The 26,845-nt window shown below is 38.1% G+C and overlaps 1 protein-coding gene across 9 annotated transcripts in view; it reads right to left on the reverse strand.

Annotated features, from left to right (window-relative positions):
• The window catches only part of ERICH3 (glutamate rich 3), a 109,745-nt gene that overhangs the window by 70,076 nt on the left and 12,824 nt on the right, over positions 1–26,845 (reverse strand). For 3 of the 9 annotated variants that reach the window (XR_006712383.1, XM_045477863.1, XM_045477859.1), the window contains exons 2-5: positions 13,027–13,120; positions 10,441–10,566; positions 6,587–6,658; positions 4,563–4,691 (exon numbers count right to left, since the gene is read on the reverse strand). Coding sequence is in view for 5 of the 9 variants with exons in the window: in XM_045477863.1 (XP_045333819.1) it covers positions 4,563–4,691; positions 6,587–6,658; positions 10,441–10,566; positions 13,027–13,120 (421 nt within the window). In the remaining 4 variants the exon portion in view is untranslated. Of the gene's footprint in view, positions 1–3,072; positions 3,172–4,562; positions 4,692–6,586; positions 6,659–10,440; positions 10,567–13,026; positions 13,121–26,845 lie in introns of those variants that run through there. The other 6 variants (XM_045477861.1, XM_045477860.1, XM_045477862.1 and 3 more) reach the window with 6 other exon arrangements.

Below are 26,845 nucleotides of genomic sequence, written 5' to 3' on the forward strand. Positions count from 1 at the left end.
GAGTATTCTAGACAAAGGAGATGTTCTCTGTTAGGTTCCTGTATTTTATTCATTTTGTAAACTTGCTGACAATACCTAATTTATTCGGTGCATGAAAATGGCTTTGCTCAATTAAATGTTACCTTGAATAATGTTCCTATTTTAGAGATCTAAAGAGATATGATTGGAATGGACTCATTTCCATTTAAATGTTTTCAACATAAACTACTGTTGAGTCCTTTACATCTTAAGAATGGTGCTGAAGTAAAAGCAGACAATATGATTCAAAAAGAGAAAAGGCGGATGCCTAACTATAATACATTACCATTTATTCAACTTCTCCCTTGAAATATCAGAAAAGTAAAAATGAAAAACAGTAACCGGCAAATGGAAAACACTGTGTAAAAATGGAGAGGTTTTCTAGGCTGGATCTTTTCCATTTGCCCCTCTTCTGCCTTCTCTGCCCTGCTCTGCCCTCTGGGAGTCATTTCTTTACTGACTGCACCAACTAATCTCAGGATTCCAGTTGGATTTGGCCGATGATAGGCACTGGCAGGGGATCAGAAGACAAGAGGCAAGAGGTTGGGGTCTTAATTCTCCTGGACCCTTCCCACCAAAGGTTGTGTGTGATGGGTCAGCTGAGTCCACAGCTCCTGTCAGGCAGTCCTCTCCTAGCTGACAAGTCCTGCCTGCTGGTGCTGATACCCAATCCTTCCATCTCCCTCTCTGGTCTAGGTGCTGTGGTTTCCCATCGTGCTGACCCCAGCACGCTTAACATCCCCAGTTGGTTTTCCTTAACCCTGCCGGCATCTTTGTAAATAGTTTCTTCATTAAACTCTTCCTAATTACCCTATTTGTGTGAGCCATCTGTTTCCTGCTGAGACCCTGACTGATGCATTTTCTAATCAAGAATGTACTATAAAGAATATAAAAATTGCGGGTATGGAGCATCAGAAATGCTTTTTGTGCCACTGACAGAACACTTTAAGTTTAGTATAAAGATCAGCAAACTTTCAAGAAGGAAAAACAAGGTTTTTGGCTCCATTGTTCTATTACAACAAAAAGTAGGAACTTGTTGAGAATAATACATGTATATTTGGGCAAGAGAGTTAGAAGGATGGTGTATAAATGCACTGACTCAAGAACAGTGAACAACAAATATTCAACTCTGGAAAAGTGTTGTGTAAATACATAAAAAATGATGAGACAGCTCCTACCACCACAATTTGGTCTGAGTGCCATCTTTACAAGTATGTCATATGTCACTAAATGTCTGATTTTGTTAAGTCAACATTCACTGGATTCCAACTATAGGCACTATGAGGAAAATAAAAAGTAATTTTTAACATCTAATGCAACACAAGACAATTAGTGCCAAATAAACCACACAAATACTGCCAAAGAGACAATAGCAACAATAACAGAATATCTAAGAACTAACAGGACTTAGAACTAAATGTTGTTTGGAATAAACCAATGAGACTAGGACAAATTCAAGTTTTCACAGAAGCATTTTATCCAAATGGATGATCAAGGGAAGAAAATGGATGAGCAGAGAAGAAGAATGATAACTTTGAACATCGAAGTAAGGAAAGCTACTTGTTGAGACAGACATGGGAAGGGTATCAAAAATAATATTGCTCAGTATCTGTTTTTCTTTCTTCACTAGTAATAGAATTTTCATCAGGGAACGTGGCTCTCATAAATAAAAACTATATTTCCCAGCATCTCTTGCAACTCTGTACAGATGTATGCCTAAGATTTGGCCAACTAGATGTGAGCGGAAGTGATACATGAAACCTCTATATCGAAGAGATGTGCTGTCACTTTCCCTTTACCCCCTTCCTTCAGATTGAAATATTCACATGGTGATATGCCATCCTGGCTTATGTATATGAAGACAACACACTAAGTTTGGCAGATCAATGACACAATAGGAGTCTGAGCTTTTGATGAGCTCACACAGTAGCACTGGGCACAACAGCTAAAACTCACGTAAGTTTGTTACAGTAGGGAAGGCACCGTTATATTTAAGTCATTGGTATCTTGGGTCTCTGCACACAAACCTCTTTCATGACCTATATGGAATCCTTAGTGGATTGACTAAGGCAACATTTGATTTAAAGAAATAGAACACAAGATTCTATGTGCCAAAAGGCAAAATGTCTTAAAACCCACAAAGATATATCAAACTAGAGGTTTCTGAACAAGGAAATCAGATCATCCAAAAGAATTCTTTAACACTCTGTAAAACAAATATGCTTAAGACTCTCTCTTGTCAAATAATTCAACTGAACACAAACACATTGAAAATCTAATGTAGGAATTCAAGAAAGCAGGTTACTATAAACTAGAACATGATCTATTCGCTTCTGTGCTCTAAATTTTATTTCCCCCATTTGCATACAGATATCATTCAGTTAGATGAATATGGCAGTCAAATGTTTAACTGATTACATTTATCTCTAAAAACAAATCTGCATCATTCAACTAACAGCTGTGAGCTACAAACTGTTGTAGTTCACATCAGAAGCCACCTTAAATTTTGCTATATTTGAAACTGTTTGTAATATATTTTCTTGGAATAAATACGGCACTGTAGCTTAACATTTTCAAAACTGTACCAGAATGTGAATTGAAACTGACTACCTGGTGGTTACTCAGCTTAGCTGAGCATTTTTAATTCTTAGTAGAAGATCTCCAGGGGTGAATTTCCCAAGCTTGTACAGAATTAGTTGAATGGTTTTCCACAGTTTTAATGGGAATGGTGTAGCTAAAAGCCTATATGCTACTCTGAAAGTTTAGGTTCAATTAGTGACCAAGTGCAATAACTATTCACTGGATGGTTTCTTTCTTTATTCAAGAAAGTTAAAAGAAAAATCAATGACAATATCCCAAAAGGATTATTTTCTCCATCTCAATGGCACACGGAGGTCAGGAGTCAAATTTAAAGGATATGTATCCAAGTTGGGAGAATTAAAAGGAAGATTTGAATTTCTGTAAAATGGGAACTACAATTCAGAGATCACAATAGGTATCCCCTATGGTGCTTTTGCACCATAGGGGGTGACCAAGTGAAGAATGGTGGCTTACCAGATAGAAAGGCTTCTGAAGTGCTGGTGTCAGTGTTTCCTGTAATTTTTAAATTACTTTCTCACTCCTGCCACATTAAGATCTCCTGGATGTATCATAAACTACTTATTGAGGGTGTTCAGCTGGAAAATTGAAAAGAAAGCCTTTCAAGGGTTTTTCCTCTCTGAAACAGGTGGGAAGATGGAAAACAGCACTTGATTGTTTCTTTTGTTTCAACCAGGTTAAGCTTTTGAGAGCCTAGTGAATTTGCCATCCAAAACCAAAAAGAATTATTTGTGTACGTATACATTTAAATGAAGCTTGGAAATATGGTATCAACAAAGGGAAAACGGTTGCTTTTCATAACTTGAGCTGTTCATCGGGAAATGTCAAAACATATTTACCTTTGAAAAATGTCAAAGCTTAACACTATATGCGATGAACCTACTTCAACAATCTGGGAAAGCTTTGCAATTTCTCTACAAATATTGTGCAATCCAAAAAAATGTTCATGCTAACAAGAAAATATATTAGGCCACATAAAATAAGAATAAAGATGTGATCAAGCAATTCATTTACAACTTAAACCATCAACCTCCAGCAAATATTTTGCAAATCTTTTCCTGTATCTATATTGTTTCAAGCTACCTTACCTTCTTTCAAACAAATATCATCTCTATATTATAAGTGAACCAAACTGGAATGAAATGTCGGCATGAAATTTCTTTAAACAGAATCTCTGTATATTTAAGTATTTTTGTTAGGGTATGTGTACATGCTTTTGATAAAAGAAACACAAATATAAGTATATAGCCCACCATGCTATACAGTATGACTGAGTTTGTGTGCATAAATAAGTTTTACAGATAAGGTGAGAGTGGAGGGAGCAGCAAGACAAAACCCAGAGGTCAGAAAACACAGAACATATGTGGAACGACTCATGGTTCCACAATCTTGCTGTATTGTAGGGTGCTAAAGGGTAATCATGAGGGGAAATATTGAGTTGGCTAAATTGAGGTCATAGGGCTTAGAGTTTTTAATGTCAGGTGGAAGAATCCAGGTTTTTCTAAACATGTCACAGAGCCAGTAAAGTCATTTCGGTATGTAAGTAACATAAATAATCTTCACTTCAAGAAAACTAATCTATGGGGCACCTTGCTGGCTTAGTCAGTTAAGTGTCCGACTTTGGCTCAGGTCATGATCGCATGGTTCATGAGTTTGAGCCCTGCATCTCGCTCTGTGCTGGCAGTGCAGAGCCTGCTTGGGATTTTCTCTCTCTCTCTCTCTCTCTGCCCCTCCTCCACTTGTACTCTCTCTCTCAAAATAATTTGAAAGGGGTGATATTGATTGTAACTGGGACATTCAGTAAAGACAGTTGAACAGATACAAAACCACATTGTCATTTAGTAGGATTCACAGAATTATACAGACAAATAGAATTCTTTCTGAGAGTCATTGGAAATTATAAATTAGTTGGAATGGCACATGACAGAGTGTTTAATAAGACTCACCAGTGTTATTGGACTGGAATGTCCTTCATCAACCAGAACACTATGGCCACGGTTAGTCTTTGGGCCAACTGGGGGGTGAGGAGATAGGATTGGCATGTTATTTTCTATAAACCATCTTGTGGATTCTCCCTAGGATAAGAAAGTGATTTGATAAGTTGATGCATCATTAGTAATCTAGGTTAGGTTATTGCCTGACAGGTAGGAGATAATTTATTATTAAAGAAGTCCTTTCTCATTACTTTTGATAGTGTTCCTTCTGGGGTGCCCAGAAGTGTTCCTTCTGGGGTGGCTCAGTCAGTTAAGCATCCCACTTTGGCGCAGGTCATGATCTCGTGGTTCATGAGTTTGAGCCCCACATCAGCTCTGAGTCTGGAGCCTGTTTCAGATTCTGTCTTTCTCTCTCTCTCTCTCTCTCTCTGCCCTCCCTCGCTCATGCTCTGTCTCTCTCTCTGTCTCTCTCTCTCACACAAGAATAAATAAAATATTTTAAAAAATTTAATTCAAAATAAATAAACATTAAAAAAAAGTGTTCCTTCTGAAGTCTATCATGACAGTCAGAAAAAGTTTCACAGCTGTACTGGGGCTTTGGGTGTGTTAGTAAGAGGCAGGAATTTCAGTCTCCTATGTTGGAAGAAACAGCTGTACTCAAAGAAATAGCAACGGATACAGTGCATCCTGAGTTCTAGCAACAATAATATTTATTTATCTGCCTTATGCAGATCATTACAAGAAGCACAATGCTCTTCACAGCTCTGATTAGTAAAGACTACCAGCAAGTATTACTTTTCTATCTTAAAAAATAATTAAATCATGCCCCAAGCAAGAGGGTTGCATATTACATAAAAGGAGCCTAAATCATAGGTCTTTCACCAAGTACAGCTATAAAGTGAAAACCATTATAAATAAAAATCATATAGGGAGGAAGTGGAGTGTCCGTCAGGAATTTCTGCCACTGTTGTAATACACCTGTGTGCTTAGTCAGTGTGTCTGGCAACCTGGGTGAGGGTGAACCACACACTGCTTCAAGCAGTGTTTGTCACTATTTCCAGTGACCATTCTTCTCCATGAGCATTTAATCAGTAAATCAGAGAATCTGTAACTCAGTCCTTGATGCAGGACAATATTGGCAAAGTTGATCTCTACACACCAACTTTTCTGATCTTGAAAAACTCCCCTATCTGCTGTTATTTAACAACACTTTCTTAACAAGATTTTCTTTTGACCATGATGAAATAGATTTGAGTCTATCAGGTAAGAGGGAAATATGACTGTCTTCTATGGCAAGTTGTTCTACAGAAGCTTTACAAATAGTTCTCAGTCTGTGAAATGTGTCTTAGGTCCCACATTTGTAATACGACACGGAAAATAAAGAATAACATGTGAGTTCGAGTGGCCAAGAATAAAACTGCTAACCTAAACTGAAGCCTTTCAAACATGCTTAATTGAATCTCTTATCCTCCCAATTCAAATTTACGTTTTATAAGTTCACTTCAAAGAAGAGATGTCAAATACAAAAATGGAAAAACAAGGAATTTTTAAGTGCCTTGTACAGAATGTCTAAATCTTATGCTTTTGTTTGCCAAATAGATCTTTCCTACCATCTATTTTCAAGGGTCATGCTTGCATGAAAATGTGCCATTGTATAATTTTTAGAATGCCATTTTCCACCACTTTGGGAACATCACCATCTATTTTCAGCTTTTTAAGACAAAAAACAAAAATCCTTTGGCGTCTATCACATATCAATCAAGAAAAGACAAAAGCAAAATTTCAAACTTGAAAAGAATGTTTTCATGTTTCCTTTGAAAGGTTTGTACCTTGTAAAATTTATTTTGCACAAGGAGCTCCTATTTTGCCAAGATCTTCTGAAATAATGGTGCCCAAGACATAGTCTTGGTGAAACCATCACCTGACTTCAGCTCAGTTACCCAAAGGTAAAGTGCCTTGAAAAACTTCAATAACAGCACCACTGACTTTTAAAATCATACAATAATTTAGTAAAAGAGAATTGTGTAGCTCCTTACCTTAAATCTCTGAATTTGCTCCTTCCTAGCCAAGCTCTCCAGTTTTTTCTTTATTTCAAGCTGATGATAACGCTAAGCACACAGGAAAGAATGGAGGAAAGGATCCTATCAATTATAGCAAAGAGTTTTTTAGAGGAGAATAATCCCCCCAGCTAGCTGTATTCCAATTCCCCACCTTGTCATTGAGATGGAGAAGTATCACCTGCATATGTGTGCAAGTGGGAATATAAATTGATACAACTCTTTGGAAAACCAATCCCTAACATAAAGTGGTGAAAAGGGTCCCAATCCTTTAACCAATACATTCCACTTCAAAACCTAGGAGAAAATCAGAATTAAAAGACAACATATCTGTGTGGCACACAAAGATGCTATCTGAAAGGATTTTTCTCTTCAAAGCAAAAATTCAGAAGCAATATAAACCGTATAGAGAAGGGTTAACTTTTGGCCACATCTGTATAATGAAATAGAATATAATCATTAGAATAAGATTCACAAAGAGTTTGTTTAAAAAAAAAGATTGAGGGGCGCCTGGGTGGCGCAGTCGGTTAAGCGTCCGACTTCAGCCAGGTCACGATCTCGCGGTCCGTGAGTTCGAGCTCCACGTCAGGCTCTGGGCTGATGGCTGAGAGCCTGGAGCCTGTTTCCGATTCTGTGTCTCCCTCTCTCTCTGCCCCTCCTCCATTCATGCTCTGTCTCTCTCTGTCCCAAAAATAAATAAACATTGAAAAAAAAATTAAAAAAAAAAAAGATTGAAAATGCACATAATGCAGGAGCAAAGTAAAATACAGAATTGCACAGAACTATGATTTAATTGATCACACTTATACTGTGTGGCTGTCCCTGTGCCAGGAAGTCACATCCTGGGCAACATCTCTTCTGGAACAATGCTAATTGCTAGGCAGTCTCACTCCACAAGTGCAGAAGCTGAGGCAGAGGACCATGAATTTGTCCCAGGTCACATATCTAGTCAGTGGTGGAAATGTAATTTGAAGTTCAATCTATTGGACACTAATTTCCTGTTTGTTTGGTTTTTACTTATTTACTTATTTTTCATAAAATGTGTCCCTGTCACAACATAGCATATTTTTATCAATGTATACGTATAAATAGAGACTAAAAGGGAATGTGAGTATGTTAACAGCAGTTCTTTCTGAGACAAAGATTTTATGTGGTTATTTTCCTTTTTATGCTGTCTTGCATTTTCCTAACTTTCTGTAATATATTAATTATATAATTTAGAAATAAACCCCCTATGAAAAGAATCTGCTCACAATTTTGTTGGAAATCATTCAGACACATTTGAGAGCGTTTTAAAGAGTGTTTTTTTTTCCTGTTTTTGATCTCTTCATGCTTCCTTTTGGACCCCGCAGGCTCCATCCTTCCCTACCCAAGTATTATCAACCTCTTCAGATACTTCCCTTTCTTCTCTCCCTCTTCCTTGCTCTCTCACCCACTGATCACCATTTTGTGAGATTCGCTACCAATCATTTTCCATCTTTTATTTATTTCCAAGTCTCTGCAGCCCTCTCTCCTACTGCCCCTCCTCTTCACCAAGGCCACCAATGTCTTTGCCTCTGGGTCAGACCAAGGTCCTTTTTCCCCCAGTACTTTCCTGTTTAAGCATTGCACATTAAGCTTGTGAGAGCCTGCTGGCTTCCAGGACACCTTTCCATAGGGCCCAGGTTTCCACCACGTGAGGGCTCTCTCCGACTCCCTGTGGTAGGTAGTTCCTGGGCCCCAGCAGTGCACTGCCACCCGCCAGGTTAGCGCCCCCAGAATTGCTCTGGCTCCTTCTTCCCCACTCCATCCTCATTCAGTGTCAGTCTCTCTCCCCCTTCACATTTCTAGGGACAGCTGCCTTTCCCCAGCGTGTCATGACTGTTGTGAGTCCTTACCCTTGGGCAACAGCTTCCTAATTGACCTCCCATCTCCAATCTTTTCCAACTCATTAATCTATCTCCCACATTTTTAGCAACATCATCTTTCTAATGATGCTCTGCTCACTCATTTTACGCCCTTGCTGAAAAACGTCTCATCGCCTCATCACCTATGCTCCAAACCTAGTTAGGAATTGAAGGCTTTCCAGAAACCAGGCCCCAGCTTACAGAAGAGTGCCTCTTCCTGCTGCTCCTTCAACCAACCTGCCTTGCAGTCTGGCCTCAGTGAGCTTTCCTGCCCATCCACAATGGCCTTTCCCCTCTAATGTCGTGCCAGCTGTCCTCACTCTCTCGAATGTTTTTCTCATGCTTTCATGTGCAGCTTCACTCAGCCTTCAAGGTCCAGTTCAAATAGCAGGACCTCCGTTCTGCTTCCTCTGACTTTCATAGAGATAAGTCATCATTCTCTACTTCCCGGAACTAGGTCTGTTTTTCCTCTCTTCTAACACTTGATCACTTTCTACAGTAGGTTTTTGTTTTTGTTTTTTTGTTTTTTGCTTTTTTGTTTTTATATATCACAGCTACATCACATAGCTTCAAACTGGTACGTGGTAAGCCTACAATTAATGATTAATGTTTGTGGTATGAACAAATACATGAATATTAATGTATCAACATTAGTAAATAGCATCAGCATAACATAAATGTGAGATAAATGTAACAATTTAGAGACAGCTATTCTATTTGTTAATTATATTAATATATTACATATCATAGTTATATATATTACATCATATGAAATTATATTATATATTCTATATTAACACTTATCTAAGACATTTATTCCAAATTTTAAGAATATACAAAGACTGTTAAATGATAGCATATTCTACAGTTATGATGTGTAAGTTACATGAAAGTTTGGAAAACCAAAACTTCAAGGATTAAAGCTAATACAAAATTTGGTGCCTATTGGTTAAATTTGAAACTAAGTATAGATTAATCTACTGTACTTTTTTTTTAACATTAGTTGCAGAATTCCAACTAATACTTTTATAAGCAAGTGAATTTGAATGATTCCTTATAACTCATGCACATGTCATAAAGCACAAAATGAATTCCTAAATTAACAGATCATATACATCTTATCTGAATGCAACACTTGTTCGGTATAATGGTAGCATAATAATAAATATTTTCAGTGCCACTACACTTAGTATTGGTTTACTGGTGATTCTACAGTTGTTCATAAATGTTTACTGCACTCACAGGTCAATGATTTTACCAGCCAAGTTTTCTGATTTACTGCTGTATGGTCAAGCCAAGAAGTGACATGCTTTTTCACAGAGATTAAAATGGTGTTGATGCTTGAAACTATAAGTTCCATGGAGCAAGGCTAAAATAATTTATCAAGTTAGCTATATATCCTACTAAAAATGCCATGTCAGGTTTGAAAAAAAAGTTGTTGATGCTCGGTTTATGAATCTATGCTGACCAATGTGGCCTAAAGTGGGAGGGACAGCAGATGTTTCAATGCCTATTCCCTGAAATTTAGCATACGGCCCAGCTTCAGAGCCTTAAAAGAATAACAAATCTGAAATAATTCATGGCAGTGGAATTACTGATATTTAAACAGATGTCACTTTTTTTTTTTTAGCAAATGGAAATTGGGGTACAGATGGTGAGGGCTGGTATGTTTGAGAGTAGCCATTATGGATTAAAAATCTACATTTGTTAAATTAAATATCACAAAATATATAATGATGTCCATATTTTTCTGTAACTGAAATCGAGAAAAGCTTACTTCAGTCTCTTGGCTCTTTGCTACCCAGAGATTATAGAGTATTTCTCAGGGCACCTTGTTCCATTCCTTTTTAATGAAATACAGGAGGAATTCCTCTGCTTCTAGTACAGAAGTAGTATTAATTATCATATTAGAAACTATCTATTATAAAGAAAATATGAATACTTTACCTCCATATCAAGAACCTTATGGAAAATAGCCTGAGCTAGGCACTCCCGGATATATTTTTGGTGATCCCTCTTCATGATATTTAGTTTGTATTCTTTTTCGGAAAGTATTCTCCCACTTCTTGTGATCTGTCATGAATAAATAAAACATACATGGAAATACAAAGCAAAAAATGTATTGTTTGTTACCAAAAATGGAGAGATGGCGTGACAAAGAGACAGAGAGAGGGGCAGCGTCTTCTAAGCCTAAAAGGGCATACGACTATGGCTGGTAAACTCACTCTTCATGAATATTTCCTAAGGGAAAAAAATCGGTCTCATATACCAGCATTGGCAAAACACACACAGGTGGTGCACTTGACGTTTAAAACAAGGTTTTCATTAGAGTCACAATTTCTCCTTGATGGAACCCAGGTGTTCTTTTCACGTCTGTCTTTTGAACACATTTGGGAAGAAGAGGTGGAGCGCTACCTTGAAACAACGAATAGGAGCAGTGATCACAGGACTGATGATCTCACAGGAAATAACGTTGAAGGGCAAAACACGTAAGCTATAGAGGTTCTCATCAGTTTGTTTTAAAAACAATTGGTTTCATTACTTTATTTTCACGGTTTTTTCTCCTTCCACTCTCCAACCCAGAATGTAATTTAATGTGTCATGATTCAGATTTCTTTCAGATTATGCAGTGCTGCACATATAAAAGACTCCAGATTGCTTTCAATTGGCATCATTGAAAATGCCAGGAGTGGTAGTTTCTCGTTTTTATTTACGTATTTTTCTTTGCTTTTGCTTTTAATCCTTCCTGAGAGCATATTTGTGGTATTTTTCTGTATCTTCTATCCTGGAGTGTTCATCTTCTTCCTTTCCACTTAATTATGCCCTGCTCTTTCAGGCCTAATCCAAGCCCACATATTTCTTAATTTTGAAAACTGTAGTTTTTTTTTAACACTGTTGTAGCAACATATTGGAGCACTGGGACCAAGGAGATTGGTGTTACAAGTGATTGGTTACTGATGATCTTTTTTTATATCTTTTTTTTTTTTTTCCCTGATGGGAAAAAAAGGGGTGTGTGGTTCTAGAAAGTGTTCCCAATCACAAATAACTCAGTTACGGTCTTAGAGATGTGTTCTCTGCCCGGGATATCGTGCCATATGTTTCCAGATGAGAATAAATGTTGAGAACATTCTGCACTGTGTGTGGCTCCCTCCTCAGTTAACAGGTGTCATTGTTCCCCCCCACCCCCACCCCTCTTGGGGGAGATTTGATCTCCTCAAGTAGACTGGAAGCTCCTATAGGGCAAAAGTTCTTAAACTGGAGCTCACATTAGAATTACCTGGAAAAGTGTTGAAAATAGATTGGTGGGCCTCACCCTACACCTTTTGACTCAACAACAGGTCTGGAGTGCGGCTCCAAAATTTGCATTTTCTAACAAGTTCCCAGATGATGCTGAACACAAACAAGTTCTAGAGAAAACTTCCTTATTTGAGTTGTCATGCTACATAACCAATGTTCAATAAATACTTGCTAATGATGTTAATAAATAAATACAAAGTCCTTTCCACTTATACATAAAGCTTACCAATTGTTATCCAAAGAAGGAATGTTAATAGTAACCACAATAATTGCAACAAGCATTCATTACACCTCTCTTATTGCCGCAACGATCCTGAGGGCTGGGTATCATTATCTTCATTTCACAATTGAGGAAGCTGGAGCTGAGTAAGTTAAGTATGTGATTTGCTCAAGATTCTATGACTTGTAAATGGCTGAGCCAGGTTTCAGCCAGGTCTGTCTGATAACAAAGCCCCAGGAGACAAAAAGCAAGCTCTCAGGAGATTTACCCTGCCAGAGTTCCAAGCACAAAAACAACAATTAGAAACACAATGCATATCCTTTCAACACCATGGCAACAATAGTTAAGGAAATCTTTGTGTTTTAAGAAGGTAAACAGCTAAAATCATTACTCACACTTTGTATAACCACGCCTATTTCTTTCAGTGGAAAACTGTAGTATTTTTTTAAAGATTTTCACATTAAATACATTTAGAGGAATAGAAATTTTGTGGAAATGATAGTTTTAGAGCTAAGAAAAGACACTAATGTTATCAATAAACCCAGGAAATGAAACAGGTTTTTAAAATTCAAGGGGAAATTTTGAACTGTTCGTGTCTTCCACACCTTATTCTGTGATTATTAAAAATAATATATTTTTTTCCTGAAGACAGTAAAGTCTTCTCTGTGCTTAATCCCTAACAGTTCCTGGCTCATACAATGTGTTCAATGAATACGTGTTGAATAAATAAATGAATTAACAAATAAATAAAATATACTATTGGAAGCTCATAGGGTTTTTCCTCAATAATTTATAAGTAGCTCTAGCAGTCATTGTGACCTCTCTTCCTATCTTTTGAAACACAGCTTCAAAAAGATAATCTGAGCTCTGGAAAAGAAGTAATTTTTCTAAAAAAAAAGGGGGGGGGGATGAGGAGGTAGGTGTCACTGATTAGCTCAAAAAGAAAACCAGAAAAGGGAGGAAATTACTGGATTTAATGAAACAAGAGGGCAGGTAGAAAGTAAACCAAATCTTACCAGCCCTGATCTTAAAAGATGCCGTCTTATCCTTGTGTTGTTAAAATATCCAGTCAGGTGTTTATCAGTAAGACTATTATATGCTGCAAGTAATCTGGAAGATAAAAATGAAACCATTAAGGTTTTATGAAGTGTTGCTTGATAACCAAGGCAATTCTTGACTTTCTCATCCCCAAACTGGGCATAATCATTCACTTGTCCAGACAGACAATCATTCATGTGTTTAATAAACAGGTATTGAGCAATTACTGTTTTCCAGGTTTTATGATAAGAACTGGGACAGTCCTGACATTGTTTATTTTGCACACAAGTATGGAAATCAGGCATGAACAATTAAATTGGGTGTGAAAAATCCAACAACAGAAATACGAATAACTCACGGGGACACAGAGAAGGAGACCACCAACTCCAGTTGTCAGGAAAGCCCTCACAGAGGAAGCCTGATGGAAAACTTGGGAATTCCTTCAGAGGACTCTTCAGCCTCCTGTTTCACCCTAAATTCTAGCAACAAACTTACGTGCACCTCCTCAACATATTCATTCATGACTTCAGCATACAACACATGGTCCCTCTACTGCCAAGGCCTTTCCCCGACCCTTTAGCTAGTGGATAAGACCCATGATTAACAATCATCTCTTTCCAGAAAACATTCCCTGACACAAACTGGATGGACCTGCCACTCCACTCCCGCCACCCCCTGTGAAACCTTGAGTTATATTACACATGATTGGAAGGCCAGAATCGTGTGTTATTCTTGGTATCCCTATAGATATTATTTATTGTGTTCCCAAATAATGATGTGTCAATAGATGAAAACACAATTTTGCTTGAGACTTATTTTTACTCGTGTAAACTTCTAAATTTAAGGTCAGCAGCTTAGAACTCTTAACTTCCAGATAGATAGATAGATAGACAGATATTTCCAGACAATGTCATTAATTCCACATCCAGAACTCCCCACCCTTCCCCCAAAATTCACAAATTACTTTTGATTTCTAGGATCTTTTATTTTAAGAGTTAAAAGCAAACAAATTGATTGATGTTATACCTGGGTAGATGGTCAATCTGAGCCTATAAATCAAAGTTTGAAGCTATTTTTTCTAAGTTTTAACTTATCCTCTACTGATTACTATCACCTTACAAAAGCACATACACATACATGTACATGTAGGTATATATGTTCATCCATATACGTCCATATACATAAAGGTGAATATATGTACATATATATATGTATACATACAGAGCGAGATGAAGACAGAGGCAGAGAGAGAGAACACAAGTCTAAACATAACCCTAAAATAAGGCTGTCTTAAAAAAAATGTATACCCTATTACCTGCAACACAGATTACAGTGTATACATACTATGAGCAGTTGATCCTTAAGTTACTTGGAGGCTAGAGCAGGGACTCATAGAATCAAGTAAATGTCATTAGTGACAATTTTATTTAGCTGCCTTAATTACATGGAGATGGTATTGGTGACCTTTTCCTTTCTCTTTTCTCTTTAATGCTCATCTTAGGAAAGTTATATACTGTCAAATGGTAAGAAAAGTTTAATTTTGTCCACAAAAGACACCGAAAGCCATTACAAAACCCAGAAGGCAAGATGCCACACGAGGGTTGCCGACGTGTGAACAACTGCGGAAACCATTATTTCACTGGGTTTATGTAAAAAGACAACCTGAGGGCTTCAGTAATGCACATACGAAACCAGCCCCAGATAATGCTTTGAAACTATCTTTTAAATGAACTGTCTTGGAGTCCTATAGTTCATCAAAGGTTTCCTGTCTCCAAAAGGTCAACACTGTATCCCTTACCCTTTCTGAATCTCAGAATATCTTTTCAGCAACTCATTTCAGAAAGGTGAGCAGGTGTCTCTCGGTCCTAACAATCATGATTCCACAGCTCACAGATTCTTAAGATAAATCATTAGACAGATATCATATATAGTCTTTTGTCTGTTTTTCAGGCTCAAGTTTTTAAAAAAAGTCAATAGTTTTAGGATAGCTATGAGCGCTAAAACCCTGATTAAATGAAATAGGGTCAAAAAGTTATGATAACATAAACTTTAACTTCCCTACTGACTGAAAATAACCCCCTTCTTTCAATTCAGAATTTGTTGCAATATTTAGGTCCTAAGGATAAAGCTTAGCCAGCTTTGGCACCACTTCATCTTAATTCTTCTCTCTCAGGCTCCTATGAAACAAGTTTGTGTCCACGACACCCCTCCAGTCTTACTAAAAGGCCCAGTTGAGTTGAAACCTTTGAACACATCAGCTTTCTCACCTTTAGGAGAGACTGAAAATCCCTGGTTGGGATACCATTTGTAGAGCAACTCTTTCCATGACTATCATTTACAACTGGCCTTGGCAGAAAAGCTGAAAAATAACTAGCTGGGTCGATCCAGGGTCAGTCATTTCTTTTTCAGCAGTACCTAATTTATTTTTTGTACTGAAACTTTAAGTTAACAAACTGATAACAAGACATTGTACTAGAGTAAACTGTATATGGATTTAGTAAAACAGCTGTTATGGACTCAATGTTTCCCCCCAAAATTTATATGTTAAAGTGCTAACCCCCAATGTGATGGTATTAAGAGGTGGGGGCTTTGGGAGGTGATATGGTCAGAGAGTAGAGCCCTCATGAATGAGATTAGTGCTCTTATAAAAGAGACATCAGAAAGCTCCCTTGTCTCTTTCCCCATGTGAGAATACAGCAAGAAAATGGCCATGTATGAACCAGGAAGCAGCTCTCAGAAGACGCTGAATTTGCTGACACCTTGATCTTGGACTTTCCAGCCTCCAGAACTGTGAGAAATAAGTTTCTATTGTTTAAGGTACCAGTCTATGGTACTCTGTTAGAGCAGCCTGATGGTACTAAGATAGCAGTCAATGCAAACATTTCTCTTGTATACATATAAATGTACCCTGTTCTGACCATGAAGCCTCCTCCACAGGGAGATGGTAGTAATCCTGTGTCTCAGCCACAATCATGGTCTGTTTGATTCCTCCTGCTCTGCTTCTCTTCATTTGTGCTTGGTATGGGTTTGTAGCCTCCCTTTGCATTTACTCAACTATAAGAACTTTACTGACCCAGCCACAAATTTATATTGGTAGAGTTTTTCTAATGTTTCTGCCTTTGTCCTCACCATTCACTGCCACTGTTTCCCCAACACACACACACACCGTGTTCTTTTCTTTCTTATACTCAGCAGAGCCCTGGGCCAGATGAGGTCACCTCACCTGAACTTGGTGATTGTGTTGGTAATTGTGTTGCGCTGGGAGCACTCCACTCCCTTTGTAAGTCACTCTCTGCATCTCAGGTCAAAGCTGGACTTTTGGTCACACTACCCAGTCCTGAGATCCTCCCCTGCTGCCATCTATAGAATCAACAACAGCACTGGTCACAGCAATTACCAGGCCACTGGGACTGTATCATTTAAAGTCCATGCTGTTCACACCAAGTCCCACAGCTAAATGCCCAGATCAGCCTAACTCATTGGCTTCTTTATCAGATGCACAAGACTGCTTACTCACCTCCTGGTCTCTGGGTGGAGAACCACCGGCCACCTGGCTCAATGCACCAGGGAAAACAGTGCCCCAGGAAACAAAGCAACCCTGTCCCTTTCCTCCACTTCAATACACACCCCACATTCCTGTGGTGCATCGGGATTAGAGGAGCAGGCTGCTGAGACACTGGGAGTGCTGTCTCTCCAGCTGCAGCGCTTCAACACTAAACCCTCAAACCCATGCAATGTAGAACATATAAATAAGGCTCTGAAATAATAAAGTTGGGGTTTCTTATCAATCCCTCCATCTGCCCCCAAAGAGAGAATCTATCCCATAAAACCACCAAATGAACAGACAGACACTATAATATTATTAATCACAGACATTTATTGAGCACTGACTATTTTCAGGGTATTCCATAAGGTACTAGGGATACAGAGACAGCACAGACCCTGCACCCACTGAGTTCGCAATCTAGTGGGGAAGTGTGTGCACACACAGAGTGTGTGCATGTGTGTGTGCATGCACATGTGGGCATCCTTCATTTCTTCCTGTGTCATAAACTGATTCATTCACAAATAGATCATGAGTGTTTACGTGTCTCCATGTCAGATTCCGTGCCCTAAGCTGGGCAAGGAATGTAATATTCCCATCCCATGCTGCAGATTGCAAGCATCCCCACATACATAGTTTCATGTGATTTCTTTTAGGCCCCTATTATAGATCTTCCATTTTCCTAAAGTATAAAAGCTCTAAAACAAGATTATCATTTAATGAGTCAGTCCTGGGAAAACCTAAGGTAGTGATAGAAACAGTGATAGAAGAATTTCTTCAGGCCTCAGCACTCTTGAACCTCAACCTCCTCTCCCAGCACTGCCTGTTCCCACACTGCTTACCCTTGGTGAGAGGAACAGATGTCGTGGTTAAGACTCCAGTTCCAGTTCAATCCTGGCTTCACCATCCCTGGCTCCATAACTGAGAGCAAGTGACCTAACTATGCCTGGATTGTTCCATCTTCCACAAAACACTAAAACATGAACACAACTCAGCCAAGTTCTTTGACACTTTCTAACAAGGATCACCTTCCCTCCAGTTTCCAAATAACATATTCCTCATTTCCATCTGAGACCTCATCAGAATGGCCTTTACTATCTGTTTCTACCAACATTTCTACCAACATTCTGTACATGATTATTTATGTATTCTCTGAGAAGTAAACTTTCTCTTCAGCTCTCTTTTCTTTCTGAGCCCTGACCAGAATCACAAGAAAATCCCTTCACAAGAAGATATTGGCAAACCAAATATCTGATAAGGGGTTAATATCCAAAATATATAAGGAGCTCATACAACTCAGTAGCAAATCACCATCATCATCGTCACCATCCAAATAAAAATGAGCAGAAGACCTGAATAGACATTTTCCCCCCAAAAAGCATACACACGGCCAACAGGTATATGAAGGGATGTTCAACTAATCATCAGGGAGGTGGAAATCAAAACCACAATAAGATACCACCTCACATCTGTTAAGATGGCTACTATCAAAAAGGTAGGACATGAGTGTTGGTGAGGATGAGGAGAAAAGCGAACACTTGTGCACTGGTGGTGGGAGTGTAAATTGGTGCAGCCACTGTAGAAAACAGTATGGAGGTTTCTCAAAAAATTAAAAATAGAATTCCTTATGATTCAGCAATCCCACTTCTGGGAATACATCCAAAAGAAATGAAATCATGATCTTGAAGAGGTATCTGCACCCCATGTCCACTGCAGCATTATTCATAATAGCCAAGGCATGGAAATAATCTAAGTGTCCATCAATGGAAAAAATGGATAAAGAAAATGTGATATATTTGCATTATAAATGTGATGCCATTTGAAATAACATGGATGCATCTTTAGGGCATTATACTAAGTTAAATATGTCAGAGAAATATAAACACTGTATGATCTCATTTGTATGTGGATTTTTTCCCCAATTTTAAAGATTTAATAGGCTGGAGAGCCTGGGTGGCTTAGTCGGTTAAGTATCCAACTTTGGCTCAGGTCATGACCTTGTGGTTTGTGAGTTCCAGCCCCATGTCAGGCACTGTGCTGACAGCTCAGAGCCTGGAGTTTGCTTCGGATTTTGTGTCTCCCTCTCTCTCTGCCCCTGCCCCACTTGCACTCTGTCTCTTTTTCTCCCTCAAAAATAAATAAACATTAAAAAAAATTAGGAAAAAAAGATCTAATAGACACGGAGAGTAGAATGATGGTTGTCAGGGATTGAGGGTGGGAGAAATGAAGAAATGTTGGTGAAACGCTACAAATTTCCAGTTAGAAGATGAGTAAACTCTGGGGATCTAATGTACAATACAGCATGGTGACTATAGTTAACGGTATCGTATTATATAGTTGGAAGTTGCTAAGAAAGGAGATCTTAAATGTTCTCACCACACCAAAAAAAAAAAAAAAAAAAAAAGTAATTATGTGAGGTGACCGATGTGTTAACTAACCTTACTAAGGTAATCATTTTTCAATATATACCTTTGTCAAATCATCATGTTGCACACCTTAAACTTACACAATGCTATATGCCAATTATAGCTCAAGAAAGCTGGGAAAAAAAAGTTTTTGCACCTTAAAACTTTTCCAGTCTCTACCCATTACCAGTTCCAAACCTGCTTCCACATTTTTAGGTATGTGTTATAGCAGCATTCCACTCCTTGGTACCAATTCCTGTCTTAGTCTGTTCAAGCACTGTCACAAAATGGACTAGGTGGCTTAAACAACAGACACTTAGTTTTCACAATACTGGGAGCTGGAAGTCTGAGATCAGCATGCCAGCATGGTCAGATTTCTTGGTGAGAGCCCTCTTCCTGGTTGACAAACAGCCATCTTCTCTTTGTACTCGGCACAGTGCAGACAGAAAGGCAAGCTCTCTCTCATCTCTTCTTATAAGGGCACGAATTCCATCATGAGGGCTCCATCCTCATGACCTATCTCTCAAAAGCACCAGCTCCAAATATCATCACACTGGGGTTGTGGTTTCAACATATGAATTTGAGCCTTAAGTTAAGTCACTTGCTGAAGATCATATAACCTAAAACCTGTTCCTGACAATATTTGTCAGATCACAGTGAAACGCCACTCACAAGGGCTTGCTCAGGTAGGGACCAGGATGCTAAGTATGATGACAGAAAAATAAGAATCATGAAATATTCACAGAAAAATGTAATTCCATAAATTCCCCAGTATAGAAATAGAAAAATTTTAATGAAAATTCTTTTTTTTTTTTTTCATTTTTTTTTTCAACGTTTATTTATTTTTGGGACAGAGAGAGACAGAGCACGAATGGGGGAGGGGCAGAGAGAGAGGGAGACACAGAATCGGAAACAGGCTCCAGGCTCTGAGCCATCAGCCCAGAGCCTGACGCGGGGCTCGAACTCACGGACCGCGAGATCGTGACCTGGCTGAAGTCGGACGCTTAACCGACTGCGCCACCCAGGCGCCCCTTAATGAAAATTCTTACAGACAAAAATTAACAAATACATAACTTTCCTTTATAAATGGCCATATCATTAGCATAAAAGAGATGTACCAAAATCTTTAAATTATCTTATTCTTTAATATATATTTCTGTAATTTGCTTTATGATGCAAATTTCTCTGGCAAACTTGTTCAGAGAGAATATAAAGAATAATTTTGACACAACCAGTTTTATTTAGCTCAAATTGTGACCTCGCCCATCTGAATTAATGAAGCTTATACTAATTTATTATTGCTGTTGTACCAAAGTACATTAGTAGCTTAAATAACACAAATTTATTATCGTATACTTCTAGAGGTCAGAAGTTCAAAATGGGTCTCACTAGACTAAATTCAAGGTGTCATCACATTTGCATTCCTTCTGGAGACTCTAAGGGAGGATATTTTCCACATTCCAGAGGCTCCCCACATTTCCTGGCTCCTGGCCCCCTTCCATTGCCAAAGCCAGCAATGGCCGGTCAAGTCTGCACCATCAAACACTGGATGGGGCTCTATCTCACAAACTGGGAGATATGACCTGAGCCGAAATCAAGACTTGGACGCTCAAACAACTGAACCACCCAGGCGCCCAAGGTTCTGGCTCTTCTGCCTCCCTCTTGCCTATGCAGATACACTTGTGATTACTTACGTTAGGTCTACCCACATTAATCTAGAATAATCTTTTTATTTTAGGGTCAGCTGATTGGCAACCTTAATTCCATGTGGAAACTTAACTTCCCCTTGCCACATAAATTAATATGTGCACACGTTCTGATGACTAAGACGTTGACTTTTTTGAGGGGCCATTATTCTGCCTATCATGTGCCTTTTCCTATATTCCAGATGCCAGGGAGCAGAAACACTGGCTGTCGAATGTTATGGCAATTAGGCCACAACACATATTTTCCAATGACCATGTTCAATCGTGTCAGTGATCCTCACTTTCAAAAAGGACACTTCCCAGATGGAAGAAGGCAGTTCTTGGAAACACACCAGGAGGAACAAAATAAACGGGAGCCTAAACTTTGATGTGCCAAATGTGAACACTAAGGCAAAAGAACAAGAGGTATACTGTGGAACAAATATATTCAAACAATATCTTTTTCTTAAAAAAATTTTTTTTTAACATTTATGTCTTTTTGAGAGACAGAGAGAGACAGAGCATGAGCGGGGGGAGGGGCAGAGAGAGGAGACACAATCTGAAGCAGGCTCCAGGCTCTGAGCAAGCTGTCAGCACAGAGCACGATTTGGGGCTCCAATCCACAAAGAGTGAGATCATGACCTGAGCATGACCTGGCTCAACCAACTGAGCCACCCAGGTGCCCCCATATATTTTTCTTATAAGGATAACAATATAGAGATAACTTCTTTAGGTGAATCTGATATGTGAAATGACAGATTAGCCCATAGGATATAATCGTATTCACGACAAATTAACCAGCATTTAACATATCTCATTAAATTCAAATAATTATTATATGAAACATTAAGAGAGAAGAAAATGTTGCCAGTTACACTGCAGCATGCCACTGATGTAAGCACAAATGATTTTAGTAATGTTAAAATGTGAAAAAATAATCTTAGCATTGATGACATAGGTTACTATACATGCTTGATTACTGCACATATATAGATATATCTGAGGAAGAGGAAAAGAAGACATATACAAGAATATGGCAGGGTTGCCACCATTAGAAGCCTCAAATTGAGGTTAGAGGATTTTACACATAAAATAATTAGAAAGCATACCAAAGTATATTTTAAAAGTAGTAACTGTGGAGTATTGGAGCTGACTCATACTGGATCTAATGAGATAATTGTTAAAATTTTCATGAGTTTTGCAAGCCATTTTTAGCTTGAAATTGGCCATTGTGGGAATAGTTACACCACAGAAATTAACAGACACTATATAAATCAAGGCTCTTTTTCTTTCTGAAAAGCCAGTTTACCAGCACACCACTAACTAAATTTCAAAAGTAAGTGGCAAGATATATCATGGGAGCTATTAAATAAAACGATTCATTATATGAGTCAACATATAGAAGTATGCCTTACATAGTATTATCCAGAAATTCATCTTCTATATGCAATATTTGACCAAAGGGGCTTATATACCTGTTCAGCCATTTCCTATCCCCAACAAAAAGAGCATGAGGACTCTGGAAAACACATTGACATTTGTCAGTGGCATTTCAATCAAGAAATTTTATGCGAGATATCTCTTTACATTGCCACAAATGGAAAGGTTCAACTCACCTACCAATCTGGAAAAACTGATTACCTCATTTTATGCTCAACAAAATCAAATGAGACTTAGGTGAATGAGCATGGTTTTATTACTAAAGATGATCAAGATGTGCTTTGCATCTACAAATCTGCAATTTGTAGAGTCTGATAGTGTTCAAAGAGGGCCTACCTTCACTTGGTCTTAGCCAAAAGGCCGAGAAGTGATGGGAAGGGCCTACCTTAAGTCTCCACTGCCAAGATAGGGTTCTAAGCAATGACAACCAGATAAAATGTTTCTGCAACTCACTTATCAAGTCTTTGTATTGGGAAAGCAAGTTAAACAAATCATAGAATATTGTGGTTTGATTGGCATTATGTTACAATTCACAAGCAATGGAGCTCCATCTCCTGACCCAAATAGATTTCTCACTGTTCATTAAGAAGACTTGTAAGAATCCCCAGAATTTCAGCTCTGTGAGGAAACTCATCATACTCAAGCCAACAAACCAAGACTAAGACTTTGAATCTCAGTAAGATTCTTATCAAAGAAGTAAATAAAATCTAGATGGGAACAACTTCCCCAAATAAAATCTCTGAAAACAGCACCAATAACCAGAAAACTAAAGAAAAATTAAACTACATAGCTTCCTATCACTGAACACTGCATGTCTGTCATTTAAGAGTGAAAAAATTTAAGAAATACGTGACCAGACACTTAAACTCTTAACAGGTGCAATGATTTTCCTGTAGTTATTTAAGGCAAATAAATCTGTATCAAATACTTCAGCCCAAAGTAAATTTGATGAGATAAAAAAAGGATGAGATTTGGGGCTAGAAGGCTTGAGGTCAAATTCTAATTCTGCCCTTTATAGGATGCATGACCCTGGAGAATTCAATCTTCTCCCTTTTGCAATTATCACCATGAAGTCAAACGCTGTGACTGCTTCCTGAAGTGGATGATCTAAGTTTACTGGTCTGGAAACGTATTTACCTGGAGCCACAGGATTATTTATAGAAATGACCACATGAGGTCTAGTCAACTCTCTCATTTTATATTCAGGATACTAAGGTTATATTTATAAAAGTAGGCATAACTCATCAGTAAACTCAGATCAAAGGACTCAAAAAGAAGATGCCTGAATGTCACAGAAATTCTCATAGAATTCTACCTGTCCCTTTCCTAGAGTCCTTGTCTCCCTACCTTGCATCAGAATTTCTTTCATCATGTTTGAGCGCTCCTTTTATTTTATTTATTTTTTATATTTAAGTCTATTTATTAATTTTGAGAGAGAAAGAGGATGAGCAGGATAGAGGCAGAGGGAGAGGAAAGAGAGAATCTCAAGCAGGTTCTGCACTGTCAAGGCATAGCCTGAGACCGGGCTCGAACTCATGAACTGCGAGATCATGACCTGAGCCAAAATCAAGAATTGGACACTTAACCGACTAAGACACCCCTGATCACTCCTTTTAGATTCATGTAAGATTCCTCCCTGTATCCCTCTTGCAGATTGTACTGTGATGCCATGTCTACAGTAAACACTGTGCCAATTTTTGTGGAATAAATGAATAAATAGTTAATGGAAACAAAATCTATTGGCCAAATTCCTTGACATAGATCCTTTCAAAAAATCCATGTGTAAGGATCATAACCCCTCTTTTGCTTCAGGATAATAACTGAAAAGAGTTTATACCCAAAGAGGTTCAAAAGCTTGCTTTGCCTAGATTGGCTTTTTTAAGATTCAGAATGCACAGTGTGGATGATCATGCCAACAATATGTTTTGTTGTTTTGTTTTGTCAAATAAGTGCTTTTGCAGCGTAATACAAAATTGCATTGAAAGAAAAATTCCTAGGGAGGTAGGACAAAAAAACAAAACAAAACAGAACAAAAATCTTTTGAGGAAACTTGAAGAAAGACCAATACAGAAGAGTAATTGACAGAAGGGTCAATTATTTTCCAACACTTTATAAGAAAAGTCTTTGCCAACTAAAATTAGACCATGAGTCTCTGCTGCCTGCCACTTTGTAGAGGGTGATTGAACTACTATTATACTAATGATTTTATATTACATTCTTCATTCCTTTTATTTGTATCCAAACCTGCCAGATCTCTGCAATTATGCTAAATATTGATTTACAATTTCTCTCAGCTTATTCCAATGATGCAGACAGATGAGAACCACAACATTATTTTATTTATAGCCTTAATATGATGGTTTGAAGTGACTAGTAAAACCAAAACTACTCCAACTGTGCTGACCACTGGTGGGATAGTTTTGCAATGTTCACAGATGAGGCAGTAAGAAAACAGCATGTGGGAAGTCAGTAGGCCTGGGCCTCCCTGAGGTCGACAGTTCCCAAAAGATGAAGTTTGAGCCTCTAAGCTCTTCTCTGGAGACTTAAGAATTTTACTTCTTTGAACAGGAAAAAAAATTGTGGCCACTTAAAAAATATGCATTAATAAAAAAAATTGTATGCAAACCAAGGGAGATAATGAAGTTGTTTGGAGAAAAGATGATGGGGAGGAGAAGTTCTAGAAATCAGTAACTTTCATCACTAGTATTTATTGTCATTTAATTTTTTTGTAGTGCACACAGTAAACACTCTATATAACATGAGTTATATATTTTAATTCTCAAAGCAATCCTGCAAATTGCTATTATCTGCCTTTTTCACAAAGAGTAAACTAAGGTATAGAGTGCTTAGATAAGTAGCTTACATCTAGTTAAAGACAAATCCACAGTTCAAATAAGGGGCTGTTCTGCTTTAACCACTACACTGAACTATGTTCTACAAGGTATGATCAATAGTCCTGAAGAGCTCAGCCTAAAGAAGAAAAAGCATATGGGGGCCAGATAAGTGAACAGTTGATCTGTGAAAGATGCTAAGAAGGCAGGATCATCTAAAACCACGAGTGAAAGTACAGTGAGGGCTGTCTGGCTCAATAAAAGGAAAATTGTTCAAAAGTCAAAGGAATGATCTATAAGATATCACACCCAACAAGCCTGGGACTGGACAGTTTTGTAGCAGCAGTGAGGGTTTTAAGCGGGGAAATAGCATGACTAGATTATTCTAAGTCTCCTTTTAATACTAAAGTCTTTCTGCTGTGTCTTGAGGACGCATAGTATGGTAGTTGAGAGTTTCACTTCTCAAGTCCAATTCCCTGAGGTTGAACCTTAACCATTTAACTATCTCAACTATTCAGTAGATTAGCAATGAGGGGCAAGGTAATTAACTTCCCTGTGCCTTATACCTTCCTCTGAAAATGGAAATAATAGTAGTGCTACTTTAGAAAGTCATTTGGTGCATTAAGTGAATTAATACTAAAAAATTATCAAATTACCAACCACATACTGAATGCTCAATGGATTTTGGAAGTTATCAATGAGTTGATGTACTTTAAGAATTAATTGCTAAAGACTTAAGGATGTGTTAACTAATCTTATTGTAGTAATCATTTCATAATATATACATATATAAAATCATCATTTTGTACACTTTAAGTTTACATAGTGTTATTTGTCAATTACATCTCAGTAAAGCTGGAAAAATAAAAATGAGAAAAAAACAAAAAAGACTTAAGCAACATATGTTGTGGGTTTTTTTTTAAGACTTTCTTTTTTAAATGTATTTACTTTGAGCAGGGGTGGGGGGCAGCGACAGAGAGGGGAGAGAATCCCCTCTCATGTGGCTTGATCCTATGAACTGTGAGATCATGATGGACACTTAACAGACTGAGCCACCTAGGTGCCCCTTAAGCAACATATATTTTGTACAAACATCAAAATAAATACACAATAGCTGCCACTCACTGAGTCTCTAATATGTGTCAATATTCCTGCAAGGAAGGTAATTATAAGCCCCAATTTTTGAAAGAGGAAAGTGAAGCACAGAGAAATTAACTTTTCTAAGTCCATGTAAGGCACGACTGAGATTCAAATCTATGTCTCTCTGACCCCCAAAATATTCCTCTTTCTACTATAGCATACTTAATCTCATATTTTTTAAATGAAACACTGATTTTCCTTTTGGAATGTCATCCCTTTTCATTTAAGAGAACACAAACAATAAGATGATTTTCAGACAGTTCCAATCTTTTAGACACTTTAATCACTTGTTTGTGCCTCCTTTGAAATGCTCTAACCTTCTGTTCACACTCTCCCAACGGTTTCTAAGTTTCCTTGGGCCTTATCTCCCAGCGTCCTTCTTGAGCCACACTGCTCCTTGAAATAGGACTTTGGGATCTAGTTCATGCCCCATGCTCTTGCATTTGGCCCTGATACTTCAGGCTTTCCTTTTTTTTCTTCTGTGGGCTAATTTCTTCACCAAGGACTGGAACCTCAATAACCCACTTCATAGACTACAGCCTGAGGTCAGCCTCACTCACTCCCTAAGCCCACTTTCTATTCTGGAAGATTCTAGCCTGGGCCAAAGCTCTAAGTCTCAAGTTTGACAGAGAGGAAAGAAGAATTTGTAGGAAAGAAGAACTTAACAGTGATAACCTCATATAAATCCCTATGAATTATGATAAAATAGTCATTTGCTAGTAGCTTGAGAGAGAGATTCCAAGTGACTGATT

This window comes from Leopardus geoffroyi, chromosome C1 (genome assembly GCF_018350155.1).
Source record: "Leopardus geoffroyi isolate Oge1 chromosome C1, O.geoffroyi_Oge1_pat1.0, whole genome shotgun sequence".
Lineage (NCBI taxonomy): Eukaryota > Metazoa > Chordata > Mammalia > Carnivora > Felidae > Leopardus > Leopardus geoffroyi.